The sequence below is a fragment of the Choloepus didactylus genome, chromosome 10 (assembly GCF_015220235.1).
Source record: "Choloepus didactylus isolate mChoDid1 chromosome 10, mChoDid1.pri, whole genome shotgun sequence".
In the NCBI taxonomy this organism is placed as follows: Eukaryota; Metazoa; Chordata; class Mammalia; order Pilosa; family Megalonychidae; genus Choloepus; species Choloepus didactylus.
This window is the reverse complement of record NC_051316.1, coordinates 9,662,245-9,687,296: the sequence shown is the minus strand read 5'-3', so window position 1 is coordinate 9,687,296 and position 25,052 is coordinate 9,662,245. Positions and strand designations below refer to the sequence as shown.

The following is a 25,052-nucleotide window of genomic DNA, read 5'->3' as shown; positions in this document are numbered from 1 at the left end:
AGAATATGGCTTTTCTGGGGGACATAATACATTCAAACCAGCACATTGCTAAAAGAAACCAAAGAAGACCTAAATAAATGTAAAGACATTCTATGTTCATAGATTGGAATACTAAATATTACCAGGATATCAATTCTACCTAAAGCGGTTTACAGATTCAACACAATCCCAATCAAAATTCCAACAACCTTCTTTGCAGAAATTGAAAGGCCAATTATCAAATTTATAGGGAAGGGTAAGCCAAAACCATCTTGTAATAGAAGAACAAAGTTGGAGAACTAACATTGCCCAACCTTAAAACATATGGCAAAGCTACAGAAATCAAAACAGCATGGTACTGGCCCAAGGACAGACTAAAGGCCAATGGAACTGAACTGAGAGTTCAGAAATAAACCCTCACATCCATGACCAACTGACTTTTTCACAAGGGTGCCAAGTCCACTCAATGGGGAAAAAACAGTCTCTTCAACAAGAGGTGCTTAGAAAACAGGATGTCCACATGCAAAACAATGAAAGTGGATTCCTACCTCACCATCTAGGAAATCAACTCAAAATGGATTAAAGATCTAAATATAAGAACCAGAACTAAAAAACTCCCAGATGAAAACAGGGAAGGATCTTCAGGACCTTGTGTTAAGCAATGGTTTCTAGGTCTCTACATCCAGAGAACAAGCGACCAATGAAAAAAACAGAAAAATGGGACCTCACAAAAGTCACAAACTTTCCTGCATCAAAGGACTTGATTATGCAAGTAAAAAGACAATCTACACAATGGGAGAAAATATTTGGAAACCACATATTTAATGAGAGTTTAAATATTCAGAACACATAAAGAAATCCTTCAACTCAACAACAACAAAAAAGACAAATAAGCTGTGCTGATTTGAATCTCTTATGTACCCCAGAAAAGCCTATGTTATTTTAATCCAGTATTGTTGGGGCAGACCAACTGTGGATGGGATCTTTTGATTAGGTTGTTTCCATGGAGATGTGACCCCACCCATTCAAAGTGGGTCTTAATCCCTTTGCTAGAGTACTCTTTGACAGGATAAAAGGCAGAGACAATTTGGAGAGAGCTCAGAGAAGCTAAGAAAGAAAACACCCAGGAGAAAGCCATTTTGAAACCAGAAGCCAGGAGGAGTAGGCCCAGCGGATATCACCATGTGACAGAGGAACCCCGGATGCCATTGGCCTTTCCTCAGAGAAGCTTTAGCAAACCGAAACAGTTGTAAAAACAGCCAAAGACCTGAATAGACATTTCCCCAAAGAAGATATATAAAAGGCCAAAACATGCATGAAAAGATGCCCAACATCATTAGCTATTAGAGAAATGCAACTCAAAACCACAAGACACCACTTCACACTCACTAGAATGGCAACTATTTAAAAAATGGAAAATTACAAGTGTTGAATAGGATATGGAGAAAAAGAAACACTCAGTCATTGCTGGTGGAAATGTAAAATGGTATGGCTATTGGGAAAGACAGTTTGGAAGTTCCTAAGAAAGTTAAGTATAGAACTATCATATGATCTGACAATCCCACTTCTAGTTATATACCCCAAAAGACTGAAAGCAGGGATATGAGCAGATTTTTGCACACTGATGTTCACTGCAGCTTTCTTTACAATTGCCAGAAGACAGAAGTAACTCAAGTGTCAATGAACAGATGAATGGATAACAAAATGTGGTATATACACACAACGGAATATTATTCAGCTATAAAAATGAAGTTCTGATACATGTGACAACATGGATGAACTTTGAAGGCATCATGTTGAGTGAAATAAGCCAGAAACAAAAGGACAAACATTGTATGATCTCCCTGATGTGAAATAATTAGAAACTGGAATTCATACAGTCAGAAACTAAAACACAGGTTACCAGGGACCAAGGTAAGGGGTATGAAATGGAGAGTTAATGCTTAAATTATTCAGAATTGTTATTTGGATTGATGGAAAAGTTTTGGTAATGGGCGGTGGTGATGGTAGCCCAACACTGTAAACATAATTAGCAGCACTGAATTATTTATTTGAATGTGGTTAAAATGAGAAATTTTCAGTTGTATATGTTACTGGGATAAAAATTAAAAAACAAAAAAACAGAACTGTGCAATATAATTAACACTACTGTAAACGATGGACTACAGTTAATAGTATAATTATAAAAATGTTCAGGAATTGTAACAAATACACCACACTAATGCAAGGTGTTACTAATAGGGTGGTATATGGGAACTCTATGTTTTCTGCATGATTTTTCTGTAAACCTACAACTTCTCTAAATTTTAAAAGAAGGAAACAATCAAGAAACAAAAATCATAAGACCATACAACACAAACGGTGAACCACAATGTAAACTATGGAATATAGTTAATAGTAAAATTATAATAATATTGTTTCATCAATTGTAAAAGGCACTACATTAGTGCAAAGTGTTAACAGGGAAAACTGCATTGTCAGGAGGGATAAATGGGAACTGTTATTTTCTGCATGACTTTTCTGTAAACCAACACATTCTTAAATGTAAAAAAATAAATTAACAAAAGGATAAAAAAGGATACCACCAAAAAACTAGGATTCTAATGCCTTTTATGACACATTGATAGCTAACTACCACAAGGTGGCACAATTATCAGCAAATGAAATAAGGCTGGTCCAACTTAGATTTCAGACTTTTGCCCTCACCACTTAGAAATCGCCCTTTTTCTGTTAGAAATTCAGACTTGGAATTTTCTATTTAATAAGAACTAGCTTGAGTCAATGTGGCTATTCCTTGCCCTGTAACCTCCGTCCCTCATCTAACTCACATTTACCTCTAGTTTTCACCTTAAATATTTCCTAAGAGAAATGCATGTCCCTAGATGAAGTTAGTTCCCTGAACGCACGCTCCCAGGACATCTTTGCTTGGCCATCATAATACTAACACTCTCGAAATTTCTAACTGATAAGATTTTAAGATTCATAGAGGCCAGGAACTATGCTGATTTCATTTGCAGCCCAAACCTTGGAGACCAGTCCAGTGTCTGAGTCACGGCAGGCACTCAGTAAATATTTGTTCAGTGATAAATTAATGGAAAACTAAATAGTAGGAAAACAGATCATCTCTAAGGTTTCTTCATCTGGTCTTTAGCTTGTAAAACAGTGGGAGGAGATTAGAAATGCTTAGGAATTGCTTTACTAATTCTTCAGGGTCAACACTATCATCCATAATTGTTATGTAATTTAGCCATCAACTCATGGAGCCATCATCAAGGAGTAATAGTAGCTGCCTCCTCAGCTTGGGTTTAGTTTGGAGAAGGGAGTTTCCTCTGGCAGCTGAATGATTTCTTTCACTAGGAACAGGAGGCCTGAAACGTGGCGATCTCCTGAAGAAGCAGGCTGAAAGTAATCGACTCTGTGTTTTAAAACAAATCTGGTTTGGTGTGTGCAGAAAGCATCGGTACAATCTGTCAGGGAGGCTGTAACGTGATCTCTGCTCCTTTTTTATTTGCACGCTAATTTCAAGTTATCTCAAGGTAAATTTAATTGCACATTGAGCATCTGGTGTGTGCAGCAGCTGTGTGCCAAGTGCTTTAGATGATTCTGAGCTGTGGAAGGCAGGGTACCTGTCCTCGAGACATTTACATTCCAGTAATCCTTATTTCAGCACTGTTATTTTATAATTCACATTAGGCTTATATTTTGGACAAGTGGATTTTAATCTGTAGCAGAGCCTCACAGAATTTTGGGTTGAGCGGCAGGTGGCAGAGCAGGGGTTGCAGGTGGAAAAGGGTGTATTCAAGACGTGCTTATTGATTTATAATTCTAGCTACAGAAAGGAAAGGTTAACAGAACTATTCTTTAGAGGGGACATGCATAAGATTAAATGAGTATTGGTAATGTAGATTTAAAACTGGAGAAGCATCATCAAACCCTGGGTGCTCAACGTGTTGCACAGAGGTCTACTGTTAACAGAATTCTCTCCCCAGCATCAGCACCCCCATGCTCCCAACTCAGCCTTACTTTCTGGCAATTCTACATCAACTAACAGTTCCCACCCACTGAATACCCACCAGGTACCCTAGAATCAGGAAGTACAATCCACGCTGGCATTCCATTCCTTGCCTCTTTGTGCTGCTCCAACACCACTGGCCTGGTAAACTACCCAGCACGAGCTTCTGGCCTTTAAAGGAGCCTCATCCTTCCTCTGGAGAGGTAACTGCTTGTTCACGCAGACATGACCCCCCAGGAGCCAGCCTGGTGCCCACAGCCTCCCAGCCCTTCTCGTGCGCACTCAGGACGTTGAACTCAAGTGCCGTCCCTCCTTGCACTGTTGACGGGGCAGCCTTCAGGAGTCAGAGAGAAATTCTGTGTCTTCCCCACATATCCATAGCTGTGGCCTTAAAATATGTAAGAGAAACTATCCCTAAGATCCCAAGAGGCCATCAGATGTCTAGAAACATTGCTTGATTAAATAATATTCCCTTTCATTTGTGTAATGTTTCCTCAAGATAAAAGTGCTTTCACATGCTATTTTATTTTCTTCCAGTCCTTACAGAAACATCTTTCTACGAATCTTACAATCATCTAATCTGAGCCGGAAGGGCCCTTAGAGATCATATCTAATCCTCTTTCAAATGAAAATTAAGACCAGAACAGTAAAAGACTTGTCCCAATCTTGAAGATTTAGCAGAAAAAGTAGAGTGCATTAATTTTTTATTGCTGCATAACAAATCACCACATAATTAACAGCTTAAACAGCTCCTTTTTATTGGCTCCCAGTTCTGTGGGTAAGCAGCATGGTCTGGCATGGCTGAGCTCTCTGCGTAGGGAATCACAAGACTGAAATCAAGCTGTTGGCCGGGCTCAGTTCTCATCTGGAAGCTCTGGGGAAGGATCTGCTTCCAAACCCATTCCTGCAGGCAGGATTTGGTTCCTTTCAGTTGCAGGACTGAAGTCCTTGTTTTCTGGCTATTAGCTGAGGGTCACTCTAAGCTCCTAGTGGCTGCTCCCAGGTCCTTTCCACAAAACCTTCTCTATTCTCAACCCAGCAACAGTGCATCAAATCCTTCTTGCACTTCGAATCTCTGACCTCTGCTGCTTCCAGCCAGAGAAGACTCTGCTTTTAAAGGGTTCGTGTCATTAGGTTTGGTCCACTTAGATAATCTCTTTTCTTAAAGTCAACCGTGCCGTGTAATATCACCTAATTACAGGAGCAAACTCCATCAAATCCATAGTCCTGAGAGTAAGCAGGTGTAAACCTGGGGGGAAGGGGAGGAGAGGTAAACCTTGGAAGACATCGTAGAATCCTGCCTGCCACACACAGGTTTTGAAATAAAGACATGGCTTTGCACCAGCTTTACCACTTGCCAGCTCTGCAACTGAGCAATCATTAAATTTGAGTAAGCCTACGTTTCTTCATCTGTAAGATGGGAATAGTAAATAGCCCACAGAGTTTTTGTAAAGATTAACAAGAAAGGTATGTGGTGGTTTGAAGCTGTCTGTACCCCAGAAAACATGTTCTTCAAGTTAATCTACTCCTGTGGGTGTGAACCCATTGTAAGTAGGCTGTTTTGATGAGGCAACTTCCCACCTCATTCAGGATGGGTCTTAATCCTCTTACTGGAGTCCTTTATAAGAGAATGAAATTTAGACAAAGAAAGAGAAAGCCACAGGATGCAAGAAGCTGTCACAGAACCCGGAAAAGAAGGGAGAGAATGGCAGATGCCACCATGTGCCTTGCCACGTGGCAGAGGAGCCAAGGATCACAGACAGCTGATGTTCGGGATGATGTTCGGGAAGAAGGTTTTGCCCTGACGATGCCTTGATTTGGACATTCTCCTGGCCTCAAACTGTAAGTGAATAAATTCCAATTGTTTACACCAACCCTTTTTATGGTATCTGTTTTAAGCAGCCTAGGAAACTAAAACAAGGTACAAAGCATTACCTGGCAGGGTTCAGTTGAAGTAATAGGTACACGTATACAGCACAATAAATGTGTCTCCCTCTCTAGACCCAGAATTCTTTAAGTCAGAGGCTGTGTCTCCTAGGAGCTGCCAAAATCACTGGTGGCCTCCCCTGCTATTGTGAGCCTCAGTTCGTTGCAATCACAGAGACCGAAGTTCAGGGCACCAGGAATCAGAGAGCAGCTGAAGGTTTTCAAATGGCCCTTTACTTCCCACCCAAGACAGCTCTAAGCCACATTCAGGAACATGCAGCTGCCTGTGGTCCCCGCTGAAGGTGGGATTTCTTCAAGTGCCTGGATCTGCGCACAGACCAGGGCCCTAACTCAGGACTGTCCTCCTCACGGAGCTGACCAGCAGGCATTTCAGCTGGACACGGTCCATCCACCTGTCCCCACAGGCCAACAGTCCCTAGGGCGGTATCAGTTAGAGTGACAGCTAATTGGAACTCTCCTAATCTGAATTGCTTGAAAGTACGACTGAAAGGAAGTCAACACCAGTATCTGTGCGAGTTCCACTTTTTTCTTCCCTCAGTGTGGCTTATTTTCTGAGAAAGGAGCACTCAGACCTTGATTTAACTTACTTGAGAATAATGATTCTAGGATGATAACCCCATTTTCCCCTTAAGCAGAAGAAAACATTATGTGATGATCTCCCTTACCCCTCTTCTGGCTAAATACCTAGAACGGAACAAAGAACAATTAGATTTCAATAAGCATTTGCAGAACGAATGAACAAACAGTGAGCCAGAACCCAGTTTCCTATCTCCCCATCCACCCTCTTTCTAACATACATCTCTGTTTTCCACTGTGCTGGCCTGGCGGCCACATTTCCAATGAATTTAATAAGATTTCAGGCTCCAGCTAACCTTGAACGTGCCAACTCTAACAGGCACTCAGAAACCCCAGGCCTGCCTGTAAAGCTGAAACCACCTCTAGAAGCAGCCGTGCAGCTGAGGAAGTGAGCAACACGCGGACCATCTGCTGCTGCCTTCTCTGGGGAGTCTGAATTGAAGGAATTCGAGGTTAATGAGCTCTCTCTGGCTCACGTGGTCTCGCCACTGCACAATCACGGGGTCTGGGTCTTGTCCGTTTGAGAAGATAAACACCCACTTGAAATGCCTTATGTGTTCATATGCCTGCACAATAAGTAGACTTGGGTTTGGGGTTGGTTTGTTTTTTTGGCCACAGTAAATACTGGAAAATGACTTGGGCTTTGTAGTCAGACAGTGCGGGCTTTCAAATCTTGATTCTTCCAGTTATTAGCTGCATTACTTTGGTTTCTTTTACCCTCTCTGAGCCTTTATTTCTCCACGTGTAAAATGGGAATAATACAAATTTCTATTTTTTAATTATATTTTTTATGTATTGGCAGGACTGTCTTGAAGATTAAATGAAAATATAAAGTGCTCAGAATAGAACAGGTACTCAATAAATGGGTTACTGTGATTATAAAGTCCCTCTTGAATACCTGTATCTATTTTTATTTCTTCAGCCCAATTAACCAGTTATCCCATAAATATTCACTTAGTGCCCAATACATGTAGTCACTGTGCTAGGTGATGAGGACTGAGACAAATAAGGGGAAGATTTAGGAGAAAGGAAAAGAAAATCAGCATTCCTTGAGAACTCTCACTGAGCCAGCCACTGCGCTAAGAGCTGGGAAATACAGGCATTGGAATTTAATATCTGCTTCCACTTCTTCATTTTCCACGTTCATTCATTTAAGAGGCATCAAAGCTGATGAGAGCTACTGTGGCTTCCTGCTGCCAGACCGGGGTGAGGAGCACACCTGAGCGTCTCGGGCCACAGGTGAGTCGGCCTGAGCTCAGCCTCCGTCTGTGACGGCTTCCTGACCAGCTGCGGCCTCCCGTTTGCAACGGCGAACGACTGCACTCTCTCTGCAGAAGCCTCCTTGTCCTTGGCCCTGATGCTTCTGAAAGTGACTGTGCCCTGGTGAGACGATCCTGCCTCTTAACTAAGGGCGGCTGGGCTGTCCTTGTACCAGGTCCTCCTGGCCACCACGCTAATTTATTCCCTCTTGTGAACTCCAGTACCAAGTCAGCCCACTTATATCATGTTATGACAGCAGAAGTGACACATTTCCATTAAATTTCAGACAAGTGTGGCTATTACTGGGAAACCCCATCATGATGAAAACATTCCACAGTGCTGACCTAGTGTCTTTCCCACGAGTCTACAGCAGCAAATTACTCGCTTATGAAGTAGAACTAGAGTTACTCATCCAGAAGAGCTCAATTAAAAGACACGTGTCATGGTCACTGCATAGATCAATTGGTCTACCCACCTTACAGCACAGTAATTCCAGAACAATTAAAATTTAAATGGAAGAAAAGATGAGACTCTAAAATTTTAGATCCAAAAATGGGTGAAAATTTTTATACTCTTGAAGTGGGCAAGGCATTTCTAAGCACAACATCAAAAGCAAAAATCATTAAGAAAATGATCACTAGAATAGACTTCAGAAAAAAAATTAAAAATTTTCATATGGCCCCAAACTCCCCCAAATATTAACAAACATAAACAAATTAGGAACAATTTTTGTAATCCACAAAGAGCACTTAATAACCGAGGGCTTTCACAATTGCAAAATTGGCAACAGTCATGAAGACAATTCACAAACCACGATGTCCAGAAACTATATTTGACCTCACTAATCCATACAAATTAAAACAGAGAGATATAATTTTTCACCCATTAGATTGACAAAGATTGAATTAATGTATAATGCCCAATATTGGCAAATTATGTGCACAAACCAGTACTCTCATACATCTTAGGGGAAACATAAATGGACTTGATTTTCTGGATAGTTACTTTGCAATATTTTTTTAAAAAAAGATTTTTTTAAAAGAGACTTAGTAATTCCACTCCTGGGTTTTCTCCTAAGGAAATAACTGGGCCAATCACAAGGGGTGTGTGTGTCAAGATGTTCATTATAGCATTGTTTACAATAAAGAAAAATTAGAAGGAACCTATTATCAAGAGGATAAAGAAAATATGCTACATCCATAAATGGAATATTATGCTACCATTAAAATTAAAACAATTGTCTCTTTGCTGCCATGTTCTGAGAAGGTCTACAGAGGCAGCCACGTGGCAGGGAACTGAGAGCAGCCTCTCCGAGCTGAGAGAGGCCCCCAGTGGACAGTCAGCAGGAAATGGGCACCTCAGTCCTACAGGGGGTACAAGGAGAGGAATTCTGCCAACAACCTGAAGATGCCTAGGAGCAGATCTTTCCCCCTCGAGCCTCTGATGAGACTGCAGGCCCAGCCAGCATCTGGATTGAAGACTCTGGATTGCCAGCGCTTCTGACCCACAGAAACTGTGAGATAGTAAGTGCGTGCTGTTTTAAGCCATTAGGTTTCAAGTAATTTGTTACCCAAAGCCGTCTAAGTTATCACTTCACTTTGCGTGCAGTCTTGGTGTCACCGTTAAGGTACAATAAGTTAAAAAGAGGTTATGAAACACTATGCATGACATGATACCATTTAAAAGTACACTTATGTTTGAATAAATATTCATAGAAAAATGCCTTGGACAATATAAACCAGTTCTTTTCTTGAAATTTATTTTTGCAATGAACATGTATTTTATAATTAAAGATGGATGCATATATTCTCATTTTTAAGGAAAGAAAATCTATCTTTAAAACCTTGGGAGAAGATTTCATTGGAAATGGTATCATTTTCATGTCATGTTGATACAACAGTTTTAAGCCCTTAGAAATTTAGGAACTAAACAATTTATGTATAACACAAATAACATAGCAACTTCACACAGTAATTATTTTTCCACTGGAGAAGGGAACCTTGCTGTCACTGGGCTGAAACTCCAAGAAGCCTGTTAGGTGAACACAGAATGAGAGTCAAGTTGGATAGGTTTTTGCACATTTTATTCATATTTTTGGGGGGGGGGGGGATGGAACACCCCATCCAAGTTATACTAGAGAAATGTCTACGTTATTCCAGATTTTCCAAAATAGTACTGATTAAAAATACTCTGTCCTGTTGTCATACTAAGTAGTTGACTTTGGTTAGAAAATGTGAGCACAGTAACTGCAGATCACTTCTTCTAGTGACTGAAATTTCATATTTATATCTAGTTGTAAGAGGTGACAATGAAGTCACAAGACCCCAGGCATTTCTTTAATGTTTGCTAAAGAAAACCTTATGCTAAAGAAAATTTCTATCCTCGGTTGCACTCTCCATCCTACCTAGTAATCCAGTAACCCATTCATGGCAACCGCTTCACCCTCTCTGGCAGGACGGCTAAGCCCTCTCAACTCTCTATCCCACGACTTTCCCCCTCACTCTTGGAAGATGACCCCATTAGCCCAGCTGGAGTCGCCTGCCCATCCATCGGCTGGGGGAGCAAGGGCGTCTTAATTAATGATACAAGACTGCAGGTAAGGTGAAGCAATTCTCCCAAACCAAGAGAGACAATGATGCATGTGGCCAAAGGTTGCTCGGCATGGCATATGTGAGCCTTCAGGAAAGGAGCTCACAAATAGGGCAATTTCAAACCCTTCAGCATGCTTTCCTAGCCCCTTCCTTCACACCCAGCATCATATATGCTACCCTCGACTCGCATCTATGTATTTTCGTACTGATTCTTCTATCGGACCACCATTCCCCTTACTTACCTTGGTTCTGTCCAGTTTTCAAGTCTCAGTTCAATCTTCAGCTCTTCTCCTTTTCCCTCTCCTTTTCCTGTGGCCACTCCAAACAGGTTGGTTGCCCAACTCATGTGTCCCCATACCATGCATAGAATTATCGTGACATGTTCAGATGGTCTGTGTACTTCTCAGTCTCCCCACAGGTTCTCTAAAGGCAGGGCAATGTCTAATTCCACTCACTAATCGTTGATGGTTAACACAGCAGCTGGTATTCAATGCATAAAACAGTCCCATTACTTATTAATTACCCAGAGTATGTGCACTCTTTTCCTTTGCACAGTTCAATTCTCTTCTTTAGACTCTCCCATTTACCAAAAATGTTTGTCTTTACAACCTCATCATACTGGTGTTTTGACATGACAATTTTTTGTCACTGGTGTATTATATGGAGTCTGTTTCCTGAGCTATAGGGTGTGTACCTTATCCTCATCTTTGTTTGTCAATTCTTGTCAACTTTAGAATGTTTCTTGTTGACTAACTACACAAAATTATATTCTTTACACCCATGTGCTAATACAGACAACTTTTATCAGAGAATTTGGTGCCCCTAAAAGGTCCTTTGCATTCTACAGATTATCACCATTTATATCTTCCAACATTCACCTGCATCTCGCGGATAGTAATGCCTGCCTTGCCAGGTAGTTGAGAATTAAACAGGAAAATAGATGCAAACCATCTTGCATAGGGTATGTCTGCCACAGGGTATGTATGTATGCAAGTGGTAAAACTTAGTTTAACTTATTTCTACTGAGCTGTGTACAGGACCACTCGCAAACATAGAAAACTAGGAACTAGCCGAGATTGCTAGTTGCCTAACCAAATGCATTCTTCCCTTCTTTTCAGCCAGAGGATTTTACTCAGGGCAGAGGTGAAGGGAAACCATGTTACTAGGTTCTAGTCTAAAAGATACAGGCAGAAGTTGTTGTGTGGGACTTCTGAAAAGGCCCCTTCTAAAATAAGGACGTGATGGCTGGCGTGCCAACAACCATTTTGGCACGGGAGGCAAATGTGTGGATGGAAGCCAAATTGTAAGGATGACAGAGAAGAAAGGTTGGGAAGAGTTTGGGTCTCCGGGCTAGCTACCAACAGCTTTCCTTTATGGGAGTGTGGGGTGGGTGAGTTTGTGTTTTCTGCTTGGAATTTTGGAGTTTCTGTAAAATGAAGTGAACCCCAGCAGCCAATCTGTTAACAGAGTAGGTATAGGGCTAACTGCGGGAACTTGCTGTAATCCATGTATTCTCGATTTCTTTGGATTTCCCTGGAGTTGGGACCAGCGGGAAGCGAGGATGCCAGCAAGAGCTGGGGAAGGGAAACACGCATCAGCTCCCCATCCTGGGTGCGCAGTACCAGCCTAATCCCTGGATTCTGCCAACCCTCCTCCCACGGGCTCTTCTTTCTCCAGCTTCTCCCACTCACCTCTAAAACCCGTGTCCGGAGAAAGCAGGGGAGAGCCAGAGCAACACACCCCCCACCGCCTCCCGCTCGGTCCCTCCACCACCGCGACGCCGCGCCGCGTTTCAAGCCTCCCTGCAGCGGGCCGGGGCCGTCACGCAGCCCCGCGTCGGGCCGCCATTGGCCGGCGCGGGTCACGTGCGGCGGCGCGCATCTCCGATTGGCGCGGGGCTGCCCGTGCGGGCGGGGTCGTGGAGACCCGTCGGCGGCGGCGGGGGCGCCGGGGGCGCCTGGCGTGGGCGGTGAGTGGCGCGCGGGCCCCTGCTGGGCCTGGGGCGGTGTGGCCGGCGGTCAACCCGGCGCGGGGGCCGCGCGGTGCGCCTCGCGGAGGTGAGGTGGGGCGGGCCGGTGGGTCGCGGGCTGCCGCAGGGAGTCGGCCGGGGCCGGGCGCGGCCTCCGAGGCGGCGCGACCCCTTTCCCCCGGGGCCGGGCGGGAAGGGCCTCTGCGGGTCCCCGCTTGCGTACCGCCCCGCCCCTGAGGCCTCAGTTTACCCCCGCCGCGGGCCGCCTGCGCCAATGCGAGGACGCGCAGGGCGGGCGAGGGAACGGAACGCCGCGGGAGGAAGGGCCCAGGGTCCCCCGGGGTCCTCCCGCCCCGGCCTCGGGGCCTGGTCCGGGGCCCGGTGTCGCCACCGTGGACAGCTCACTGGACCCGTGCTCTGGCGCTTGGCGCGGCCGAGGCGCGCGCGGACAGATCAGCAAGGACAGCTCCTCCGCAGCCTGGCCTCGGGTCCGGTGGGGACAGCGGGAGAGTGCCCAGCAGCCTCCCGGGTGGCGCACTCAGTCTGCCCCGTGCAGGTGCCTTTGTCGCTTCCTCTGGAAGAATGAGCGGGAGACGGGACCGTTTTGTTCCCTGCAAGAGTAACTAAAGCCCGTGCCAGTGGAGGAATTATAAAGGATTTCTAAATGCAGAGCAAGAAAAAGGTTAGGAATTTGTAATTAACTTGATAAACTATAATTTTAAGACTTTTTTTCTAAAAAAATTTTTTAATGTTTATTTTTTAAAGCAATTTGTTGAGATAAATTCGCATCATGCAATCCATCTAAAGTGTGCAATCAGTGTCTTCTGGTGTATTTACAGAGTTGTGCAGGCATTACCACAGTCAATTCTGGAACATTTTCTCCCTGAAGAGGGTTCACGATGTTGTACGGTCCCTTTCCTGTTAATGACATACATGCGACCCTAATCTTTCCCTTTCAACCACAGTGGCACCCACATATTATCACTTAGTTACACTCACTATGAAGCACTCTGGTCACTTCTAAACATTTCCAACATTTACAGTCAACCTTATTACATATTCTGCACAAATTGAGCATCAGCTCCCCATTCTCTAAGGCTTTAAAAAAATGTTTTTGAAACATCTAGTTATTTAAGGTACATGCTTAAAGGTAAATTGCTGAAACCAACCAACCAAAAAAAAAAGGTAAATTACTGAGGTGAGGAGCTTTCGTGAGAAAGATTTGGGTTTAAGGTTCACACACTTAAATGCCTAGTGGAGCCAGGTGGCAGTGAGGGAACTGGGGAGAAGCCTGTCTGAAGCCACCCCTCAGCTGCAGCTGATTGTTGCGAGGCATGCAGGCTCAGGGTGTTCTGAACTGATTTTTCATGAGATGTTGAAAAATCTAGATTTTTACATGAAATCTCTTGATTTTTAAATGTTGGCAACTAATTAAAAAAAGAAAATCAAATACAGGGGGAGCCAAATAAAAAACGTTTGTAGGCTGACTCCAGACTGCTGGCTTGGGACCTCTGATTGAGACCTAATTGTGCCGCTAATTAATGATGCGAGTTTGTCTCAGTCACTTCTCTCTAGGACATGCATTCTCAACATGATGATATCGCCTGAGAAAGCAGAAATTGGTTCTTGGGGGACAAAAGGCTTGTGGTCCTCCAAAGAACCATAGTACATAGACAGATATGTAGTTATATCTGTGGCGTTAACATTTCCTGGAGGGGGCGGGTGATTAGGAAAGAAAATGTCTTAAAAGGGTTCTTGGGAGGGAAGGGTTAATGGAAAAAAGGTTGAGAAACCTGTTTTAGGAAATGAGCAGATTATCCTGTGATGGTTGGATGTGTTAAAGTTTTAAAACAAATTAATATTCATAGAATCTGAGAGCAGGAAGGGACCTGAGAGATCATCTAACATAAAAGCTGTGTGCCAGGCACTTTAGCCAGTGCACGCACATTCACACACACACTCACACACCCGGACACATGCATTAATGTCATTTGCTCTCCAAAATGATCCTGAAAGAGTCATTCCATTTTATAGATGAGAAAACTGAGGCTCAAGCTTTGGGTGACTTGTCCACAGTCACAGAAAAGAACTTAAGTTCTTCTTAAGTGGAAGAACTGATAATCCAAGTCTGTGTGGCTCCAAAACCATCCACCCGTCATGTTGTCTCCCAGCTTCCAGTCCAGCAGTGTCCAGAGGTCTTTGTACACAGGAACTCTACCTTGAGATCTTTTAAAAATGCAAACCCCACCGCTGCCCTCACCAGATATGTGAATTCAGTATCTGTTGCGGAGCCTGAAAAATCTGCATTTTAACAAACTCCCTGTGTGATTTCCATTCTGGTGGTCCAGGGACCATTTGGAGAACAACTGTTCCCGTCTAATTTCCCACCCAATCCCAGTGTCCTGATGGGGTCGTATCCAAGGAACTGAGTTTACTTCCCAAGCAGAGATTCCACTCCCTCTTCCAGACAGGTAACCTTCCAGATGTGGGGAGGAAACCTTTGTTAGGAGGAAGTCAGGGTTTATGAGACAGCACCTGGCACTGTGCGGCAGTTCTCATTTTGAGAAGTGCTGACAGTTTTGCTTTGCCTTTTTTTTTTTATGAGCTTCCTTCTATGCTATTCTGACCCTCCAAAAAAAGCAGGCCTAAGGCATTTGGTTATTAAAGAAAAAATAACTAAGTAACCTTAGACATGATTTAGAAATTGTATTTTTTAATGTTTCTAGTTGATCAAACAGTGATCAATCCAATCACAGCAAATTGAACAGGTTAGATTTTTAATGAAACTGTGACTTATGCAAGTGAGTATTTGCAGTGATGAAAATTCAAAATTCCCTTCCTAACTGCTAACACCTGCATGAAAAAAAGAAGCTTATTTTTAAAAGGGATTCCACTCTAGCATTTTCTCAGTTTATTAATCATGTGTTTCTGGGCTATCTAGTTAGTAAAGTATTTGGACAAATTACCATTTCTTCATGGTTTCAAACGTAACATTTTCCTGGTGGATGGCAAACCTTACAATTTTAATCTGTAACCTTTTCAGGGGCAGGTTCTTCTGCAAGACCATCACCTGGCCTGATTTTAGCTGCTCTGAAAGGACATTTCCTCTGTTCTTTCTGGGTGCTGGTGAATGTGTCAACCTCTGCACCAGCACAGGTTGCTGGCACTGCAGGTGGCGGATGGTTGGGAGAAGGCACGGAGAGTTACCTCAAGAAAACAAAGACATGTCCTTTTGATCTCCAATAGTCATTTCTGCTCGTTATATGTCAGACGGCACCATTTGTTTTGGGCTGACACCACAAGCAGTCTATCCTTAAAAAAAAACAAAAGTTACTTAGCCCTATATATGAACTCCGGGCATTCTTTCATCAAAAAATTTCAGGTATTTACTGTGTCTTAAATGGATTTGCTGTAGGATTCAGAAGCAAATTCCTGTATTTTAAGGAAGGGCCTTGTAATCTTAGCCACTAGTGGAAATGTTTTCTCATTTAAAATAACGCCTTTGTAGAGTCAATTTCTAGATACCTTATTTTTACACCTTAAAGACTAATTCAGTTCTGGTGGAAAAGATTCTAGAGAATTTACATTTTCTCCATTTTCCTGATTATCCTATTTCAGCAATTTAAGTTGCCTTTTAGTATTGAGGCTGTATTTTTATTTTATTCTATTCCCAATTCTGTTTCCCAAGACATTTGCTGTGTAATGTGTATTGTCTTTCTAAAATAACATTTATTCTTCCAGTCTTTTTTCTACATACACTATATATGTGTATTTCTTTCATGAAAATGAGATCATGCTCTGTGTTCTATTTTGTAGATTGTATTTTTTAACCTAATAATATATGATAAGTAGGTTAAACCTTTCCAGCCAACCCTTCGGAGTTTTTATTCTTTATTTTATTGCTGCTGTTGCCAAAGAGTGGAGTTGGGAGGATCTGTGGTAATGTGGGAAGGTAAGAGCATAGGCTAGAATTCTCCCTCAGAATTGTAGGAAAGTAAGGGCACCTGAAAAAATATGTTTAAACTTGAGTAATAGATATTGAGGCTTTTAGTTTTTATATTCCAAACAAAATGGCCCAACTTGCAAATTCCATTTTTCCTTTTATTAATGACCTGTACAAATCTATTTGACTATTAAATTGTCCGTTTTCCTGTTGTAAAAATACTCAATATTTTTGTCTTCATTGTGTCTTTATAGTCTCTAAGAAATTGTATACAAGTGACTCAAGCCACAGATTGTTTATATCAGATATTTAAAACAATGTTAGGTACGTTTTTTTTTTTTTTTTTCTTATGGTAGAATTTATGAATATATACAGAGAATATAAAACAATATGAGCAATATGGGATGTAGGAAATAGCCAGGATTGGTTCAGAATATTATGAAACTTTTTTACAACATGGTCCTGAAGCATAAAAGTCTCTTTAAGATGCAACAATCAAATAAACACAACTGAGACAACACTCCGCATTATTATTGTTTCAGTAATGAGGAGCATATTTCACAGATTGGTTCTGCATTAACAAACTGGAAGGCAGATGGTCATCATAATTTTTTTTTTTTAATTCAGTTTTATTGAAATACATTCACACATCATACAATCATCCATGATGTGCAATCCACTGTCCACAGTATGATAACATAGTTATGCGTTCATCACCACAATCTATCTATGAACATTTTCCTTACATCAGAAAGAACCAGAACAAGAATAAAAAATAAAAGTGAAAAAAAAAAACACCCAAATCATCCCCCCATCCCACCCCATTTGTCCTTTAGTTTTTATCCCCATTCCTCCACTCATCCATACACTAGATAAAGGGGGTGTGATCCACAAGGTCTTCAAAATCACACTGTCACCCCTTGTAATCTACATTATTATATAATTGTCTTCAGGAGTCCAGGCTGCTGGGTTGGAGTTTGGTAGTGTCAGGTATTTACTTCTAGCTATTCCAATACATTAAAGCCTAAGAGGTGTTATCTATATAGTGCATAAGAATGTCCACCAGAGTGACCTCTCGACTCCATTTGGAATCTCTCAGCCACTGAAACCATTTCGTCTCATTTTGCATCCCCCTTTTGGTCAAGAAGATACTCTCAGTCCCACGATGCCGGGTCTGCATTCATCCCCGGGAGTCATACTCTGCATTGCCAGGGAGATTTACACCCCTGGGAGTCGGGTCCCACGTAGGGGGGAGGGCAGCGAGTTCACCTGTCAAGATGGCTCAGTTAGAGAGAGAGAGGGCCACATATGAGCAACAAAGAGGTACTCAGGGGGAGACTCTTAGGCACCATTACATACAACTTTAGACTCTCCTTTGTGGTAATGAGCTTCATAAGGGCAAGGTCCCATGCTCAAGGGCTCAGCACATCAAACCACCAGTCCCAATGTTTGTGACAACATACGCTAGGGGATCAGCATCTCAAAGTTTAGAGATAGGCCTTACAATTCAGGGATAGAGTTAACTGCTGTAAGAGCTTACAATCTAGGTACTATTACAATTATCGTGTCCACGTTAGGCTATGTTCTAAGATTCAATTCTGAGTTTACACATTGTAGTTAGTCCATATTGGTGAGGCATCATTGCTCTCACCATGTTTTCTCCAACACTTTTACTCCTATATATATATTTTCCTACAATTTTATAGACTTATATTCACATACCATACATTTATCCACAGTGTACAATCAGTTGTTCATGGTATCATCATAAAGTTGTACATTTATCACTACAATCAGCATTTGAACATACTGATTACTACAAGAAAAATTGTTTTTTGTTTTTTTTTTTGTTTTTTTAGCAATAAGAAAAAATGTTAAAAAGAAAAATAACATGTCATACAATACAATATACTACTAAGGACAGCAAATAAACCACTACCAAGAATCCCATATTACTCCCCTATATCCCTTTCTCATATACATTTAGCAATGGCATATTGCCTTTGTTACATTTAATGGAGGTATATTACAATGTTACTGTTGACCATAGACTCCAGTTTGCTTTGATTATGTTTTTTCCTGAATACCATCCCTTTTTCAAATTTCTACATGGTTGACATTCATTTGCTTTCCCACATGCAAAAACATTTTTATATTTGTATATTTAGTAACAGTCATTGGCCACTCCAGTTTTTGCCACGTTATACAGTCCCAGTCTTTATCATCTATCGTTACCTCTGGTGTCATACATTCTCCTATCCCACCTCTTTCAGCTTTACTCACAGACATCTTTGTTCAGTGTACTTGCAATACCGTGCTACCATCACACAGCATTATGCTATCTATTTCTGGATCTATGCGATCAATCCTAAACATTCTGTAGTCCTTCAGCATCAAATGGCTGATCTCTGCCCTCTTTCTATCTCCTGGTCGCCTGTTTGTCAGCTTTTAACTCCCAAAGTTTGTTCATTAATATCTGTTCATATTAGTGAGACCATACAGAATCTGTCCTTTTGTTTCTGGCTAACTTCACTCAACATAATGTCCTCAAGGTTCAGCCACATTATTACATGATCCATGTCATTGTTCTGTCTTAAAGCTGCATAATATTCCATCATGTGTATATACCACAGTTTGTTTATCCACTCGTCCTTTGATGGACATTTGGGCTGTTTCCATCTCTTGGCAATTGTGAATAATGCTGCAATAAACATTGGTTTACAAATGTCTGTCTGTGTCTTAAGTTTCAGTTCCTCTGAGTATATACCCAGCAATAGAATAGCTGGGTCATATGGCAAATCTATATTTAGCTTCCTGAGGAACCTCCATACTGTCTTCCAGAGTGGTTGCACCATTCTACATTCCCACCAACAATGAATAAGTGTGCCTCTTTCTCCACATCCTCTCCAGCACTTGTCATTTTCTGTTTTTTGGATAATGGCCATTCTGGTAGGTGTGAGATGATATCTCATTGTGGTTTTGATTTGCATTTCCTTAATAGCCAGTGAAGTTGAGCATTTTTCATATGCTTTTGAGCCATTTGTATTTCCTCTTCAGAAAAATGTCTGTTCATGTCTTTTGCCCATTTTTTAATTGGATTGTTTGTCTTTCTGTTATTGAGATGCAGGATTGCTTTATATATTCGGGATATTAAACCCTTATCTGATATGTGGTTTCCAAATATCATCTCCCATTGTGTAGGTTGCCTTTTGACTTTTCTGACAAAGTCCTTTGATGTACAAAAGTGTTTAATTTTGAGGAGATCCCATTTGTCTATTTGTTCTTTGGTTGCTCGTGCCTTGGGTGTGAGGTCTAAGAAACCACCTCCTTTCACAAGATCTCTAAGATACTGCCCTACATTTTCTTCTAAGAGTTTTATGGTCTTGGTGCTAATGTTTAGGTCTTTGATCCACTTTGAGTTAATTTTGGAATAAGGTGTGAGATGGACATCCTCTTTCATTCTTTTGGAAATGGATATCCAGTTCTCCAAACACCATTTATTGAACAGGCTGCTCTTTCCCAGTTGCTTCGGCTTCACTGCCTTATCAAAGATCAGTTGTCCATAGATGTGAGGGTCTACTTCTGAACACTCAATTCGATTCCATTGATCAGTATATCTGTCCTTATGCCAGTACCATGCTGTTTTGAGCACTGTAGCTTTGTAATATGCTTCAAAGTCAGGTAGTGTGAGACCTCCCACTTCATTCCTCTTTCTCAAGACATTTTTGGCTATTCGGGGCACCTTACCCTTCCAAATAAATTTAGTTATTGGTTTTTCTATTTCTGTAAAGTAAGTTGTTGGGATTTGAATTGGTATTGCATTGAATCTGTAAATCAGTTTAGGTAAAATTGCCATCTTAACTATATTTAGTCTTCCAATCCATGAACATGGTATGTTCTTCCATTTTTTCAGGTCTTGTTCAATTTCTTTTAGCAGTTTCTTATAGTTTTCGATGTAAAGGTCTTTTGTGTCCTTGGTTAAGTTTATTCCTAAATACTTGATTCTTTTGGTTGCTATTGTAAATGGGATTTTTTTCTTGATTTCCTCCTCTTGTTGCACATTACTTGTGTATAGGAACACTACAGATTTTTGCATGTTGATCTTGTAGCCTGCTACTTTGCTGTATTCATTGACTAGTTGTAGTAGCTTTGCTGTAGATTTTTCCAGATTTCCTACATATAGAATCATGTCATCTGCAAATAGTGAAAGTTTTACTTCTTCCTCTCCAATTTGGATGCCTTTTATTTCTTTTTCTTGCCTAATTGCTCTAGCTAGAACTTCCAGCACAATGTTGAATAGCAATGGTGATAGTGGGCATCCCTGTCTTGTTCCTGTTCTTAGAGGAAAAGCTTTCAGTCTCTCCCCATTGAGTGTGATGTTAGCTGTGGGTTTTTCATATATTGCCTTTATCATGTTGAAAAAGTTCCCTTCTATTCCTATCCTTTGAAGTGTTTTCATCAGGAAAGGATGTTGAATTTTGTCAAATGCCTTTTCTGCATCAATCGAGATGATCATGTGGTTCTTCTGCTTTGATTTATTGATGTGGTGTATTACATTAATTGATTTTCTTGTGTTGAACCAGCCTTGCATACCTGGAATAAATCCCACCTGGTCGTGGTGTATAATTCTTTTAATGTGCTGCTGGATTCGATTTGCGAATATTTTGTTAAGGATTTTTGCATCTATATTCATTAAAGAAATTGGTCTATAATTTTCTTTTTTTGTAGTATCTTTGCCTAGGTACGTATTTTTAAATGTAGCATGAAAGTAAATACCTGACAGCGTGTATAATAGTAACCAGTGAAACTATAGAGTCTTTTGAAACTAAGTAACTCAGTGTATAAAACACTGAATATAAAAAATTTAGAAAGTACCAATAAACCAAAAAGAAAAAAAAACCACTTACAATCCCACCACTGTTAATATTCCATTAGTTTATAATCTAATTTATCTTTCTTTTTCTTAATCTACGGTAGATTCTGTTTATAATGGTCATATAAAGTGGCAGCTCTCATGTTGTTTGACCATTGTTATTTGAATTGAATATGTATACGTTGAGTATTTATTTTGCCCTTATTCCATGAATCGATGAGCTTAAATTCCTATTTTGAGATCAGATTTATTTTATCCACACTGTGTATAAAACACAGCAGATTTTTAATCCCAAATTGACTTCCACGGATATCTGTAAACATCTGGGCTACTATCATGTGTCATCAGGAAAAGGTATGAGTAAACTGATTTTTTAAGTTTGTTTTAATTATGTAAGTAATAATAACAAATAAGAAATAAAATAACTTGTAAGGGAAAATGTAGAAAGGAATAAAGAAAAATAAGTCAACAGAATCCCATCATTAGCATTTTGGTCTATCTCTTTCAAGTCCTTTTTCTCTGCATGTTTATTTTTACATACTGCATGCAGGTTTGTGTTTGGCTTCATTTAAATTACAGAAATGCTTTGTCATTTTAAATTAAAATTTTTACCAATTGTATTGTGGTAACATATATATAAAAAACACAAAATTTCCTGTTTTAACTATTTTTAAGTATATGCTTCAGTGGTGTTAATTACATTCACAATGTTGTGCTATCGTCACCAACATCTATTACCGGGACTTCTTCATCCCACCAAACAGAAACTACCCATGAAACATGCTCCCCATTCTACCCTTCCCCGTCCTCTGGGAACCTCTAATCTACTTTCTGCCTACATATTTGGTTATTCCATATATTTCATACCAGTGGAATCATACGTTTGCCCCTTTTTGTCTGATTTTTCACTTAGTGTAATGTTTTCAAGATTCATCCATGTTGTGGCCTGTGTCAGAACTTCATTCCTTTTTATGGCTGGATATTATAACATTGTGGGTATATATCACATTTTGTTCATCCATTCAAATGTTGATGGACATTTCGTTGTTTTGTTTCAGCCTTTTGTCTGTTGTGAATAATGCTTCCATTGAACACTGGTGTACAAGTACCTGTTCAAGTCCCTGTTTTCAATTCTTTGGGGTCTATACCTAGAAGTAGATTCCTGGGTCATATGGTAATTGTGTGTTTAACTCTTTGAGGAACCACCAAACTGTTTCCACAGTGGCTGTACCATTTTACATTCCCACCATGTGTACAAGGGTTCCAATTTCTCTGCATCCTCACCAACACTTTTCATTTTCTGATTTAAAGTAATAGCCATCCTAGCAAGCGTGAAGTGGTATCTCATTGTGACTTTGATTTTCTTTTCCTTAATGACTAATGATGTTGAATTTTTTTTTTCATGTGCTTTTTGGCCATTTGCATATATTCTTTAGGAAATGTCTATTGAAGTCCTTTGCCCATTTTTTAATTGGGTTGATTGTCTTTTTGTTGTTGAGTTGTAGGTATTCTTCATATATTTTGGATATTAAACACTTACCAGATATATGAATTGCAACTTTCTCCCGTTCTGTAGGTTGTCTTTTCGCTTTCTTGATAATGTCTTAAATTAATTTTTAATATTTTAATATGTTGCTGAAATAATGTACTACAACTAACGTCAGCTACATTTTTCCCAACTCCTCCCTTGAAGTCCCCTGCAGACTTAGTTCTTCCTAAATGCTGTCAGTACTTATCTGGATAATTTATAGTAGTCACTATCATCATTGCTGTCATTTCTTAAACACTTATTATGTTTGTGGCACTTCATTATTTTATGACTGACTTGAACAAGCCTAATTTTACCGTGTCCTTTTGAACTCTAACCTGTTCCTTTCTACCCCATACCTGAGTTGTTTTTTCCAGCCCCCTTTGCTGACTGATCTCCTCATCTTCCTCCATTCTAAGCCCATTTTGCAAAGGTCCTGGCATGCTCCAACTCAGCCTGCTTTAATTTTCTCAGTAAAATACTGTGCAGAATAAAACTCTAGTTCAGTGTTCTCCTCCCTTTGGGCAGAAGGTCACTGAAAACACACATGATAAGCAAGGCCGCAGGGGAGGTTTTCTTCTCTCTGAGATTAGTTGTGTGCATTCCCTGGTACACATGAGAAAAGTGTTCTCATTTAGATGATTTTCCTCTTCTCACACAAATGGTTGGATACTTCAAAACAGAGTACACAGCTCTCGATCTAAGATGGCAGCATAGAGAGGAGTGGTAGCTAAGTAGTCCCCCTGTAATAATTGAAAAAAAAACAGAAACAACTAGTAAATAATTCAGAATAACTGCGGGGGGACAAACGTGACCGTCCACTCATCATACACCAACCTGAATTGGGAGGAATGCCCGAGATCACAGCACAATATCTGTAAGTAAAAACTGCGGATCCAAATCGGGAGACCCCTCCCCCCACAGCCCGAGCTACAAAGCCTGGTGGTGCCAGAGAGAAGCTTTCTTCCAGCAAGTGAATATAGCTCAGCTGAGCTCCAACTGGGGTTTTAATTAGCGAGTGTGAACTGCTCACTACAAGGTACGAATCCCCAACAAGCAGACAGAGGCTTTGGGTGACGACTGACCCTGGAGAGCCGGAGGGTCACCTCGGACTAGCTCTGAAGGGGACTCTGTTCCTTTTTCGACTCGATGTAGAAAGCCTCAGCCATTTTCAGTTCCCAGTTCTGTGACCCAGACAAGGGTATAGCACAGGCAGAAAGAGACCATTGAAATGCTAATGACCTCTGCTTAGGGTGTCTATCTTCTCTAAGAGGAAAGGGGTGGGGCCCAGCTCTATTACCTGCCTTTCATTCAGAACTTGGGGAAAAAGAGCCACGTCTCCTTACACCAGTCAAGAATTATAGGCTAACAGGTGCCACCTGTTGGGCAGAAAAGCACAGTGACTGGAGGCATCAGAGGGTGTACCAATTTTCTAAGATACACTCTCAGGGAAACCGGATACTGAATATTTCTTCCTTCTGGGACCTGAGCCCATTCTGGTCTGGGGAGGCCCCATTGGGGTAACCAAGGAAAGCATGCCTAGACAACAAAAAACTACACCAAGAAAAATGAGGTTATGGCCCGGTCAGGAGAACAAACTTGCACTTCAGCTGTGATGCAGGAATTGAAACAACTAACAATAACTGAATTCGAAAAGTTTAGGGAAGATACAGCAAAAGAGCTGAACCATATAATGAAAACACAGGACGTTCATAAGGTAGAAATTGAAAGTTCGAAAAACTAACTGGCAGAATCTATGGAAATGAAACGCACAACATAAGAGATGAAAGACACACTGGAAACATACAACAGCAGATCTCAAGAGGCAGAAGAAAACACTCAGGAACTGGGGAACAAGGCACCTGAAAGCCTACACACAAAAGAACAGATAGAGAAAAGAATGGAAAAATACGAGCAACATTTCCAGGAACTTAAAGACAAAACGAAAAGCAAGAATTTATGTGTCATTGGTGTCCCAGAAAGAGAAGAGAAGGGAAGAGGGGCAGAAGCAATAATAGAGGAAATAACCAATGAAAATTTCCCATCTCTTATGAAAGACATAGAATTACGGATCCAAGAAGTGTAGCATACCCCAAACAGAATAGATCTGAATAGGCCTGTGCCAAGAAACTTAACAATCAGATTATCAAACATCAAAGATAAAGAGAGAATCCTGAAAGCAGCAAGAGAGAAACGACCTATCACATACAGAGGAAGCTTGATAAGACTATGTGTGGATTTCTCAATAGAAACCGTGGAGGCAAGAAGGAAGTGGGGTGATATATTTAAGATACTGAAAGAGAAAAACCACCAACCAAGAATCCTATATCCGGCAAAACTATCCTTCAGATATGAGGGAGAGCTTAAAATATTC

General features: G+C 40.9%; 1 protein-coding gene and 1 long non-coding RNA gene across 6 annotated transcripts in view; one reads left to right on the top strand and one right to left on the bottom strand.

Moving 5' to 3' along the window:
- Positions 1–4,256: 4,256 nt before the first annotated feature.
- On the bottom strand, positions 4,257–12,139 carry LOC119505143. Its single transcript, XR_005210681.1, has 4 exons — positions 12,057–12,139; positions 10,608–10,845; positions 6,526–6,622; positions 4,257–5,240 (listed from the first exon to the last, which is right to left on the bottom strand). It is a non-coding gene; the product is annotated as an uncharacterized LOC119505143 (long non-coding RNA).
- A 237-nt stretch (positions 12,140–12,376) lies between these two features.
- PTPDC1 (protein tyrosine phosphatase domain containing 1) overlaps positions 12,377–25,052 on the top strand; it is a 55,966-nt gene continuing 43,290 nt past the window's right edge. For all 5 annotated transcript variants that reach the window (XM_037797140.1, XM_037797139.1, XM_037797138.1 and 2 more), the window contains exon 1: positions 12,377–13,016. In XM_037797140.1, coding sequence (XP_037653068.1) covers positions 12,999–13,016 — 18 coding nt within the window. In that variant the 5' untranslated portion in view covers positions 12,377–12,998. The remainder of the gene's footprint in view (positions 13,017–25,052) is intronic.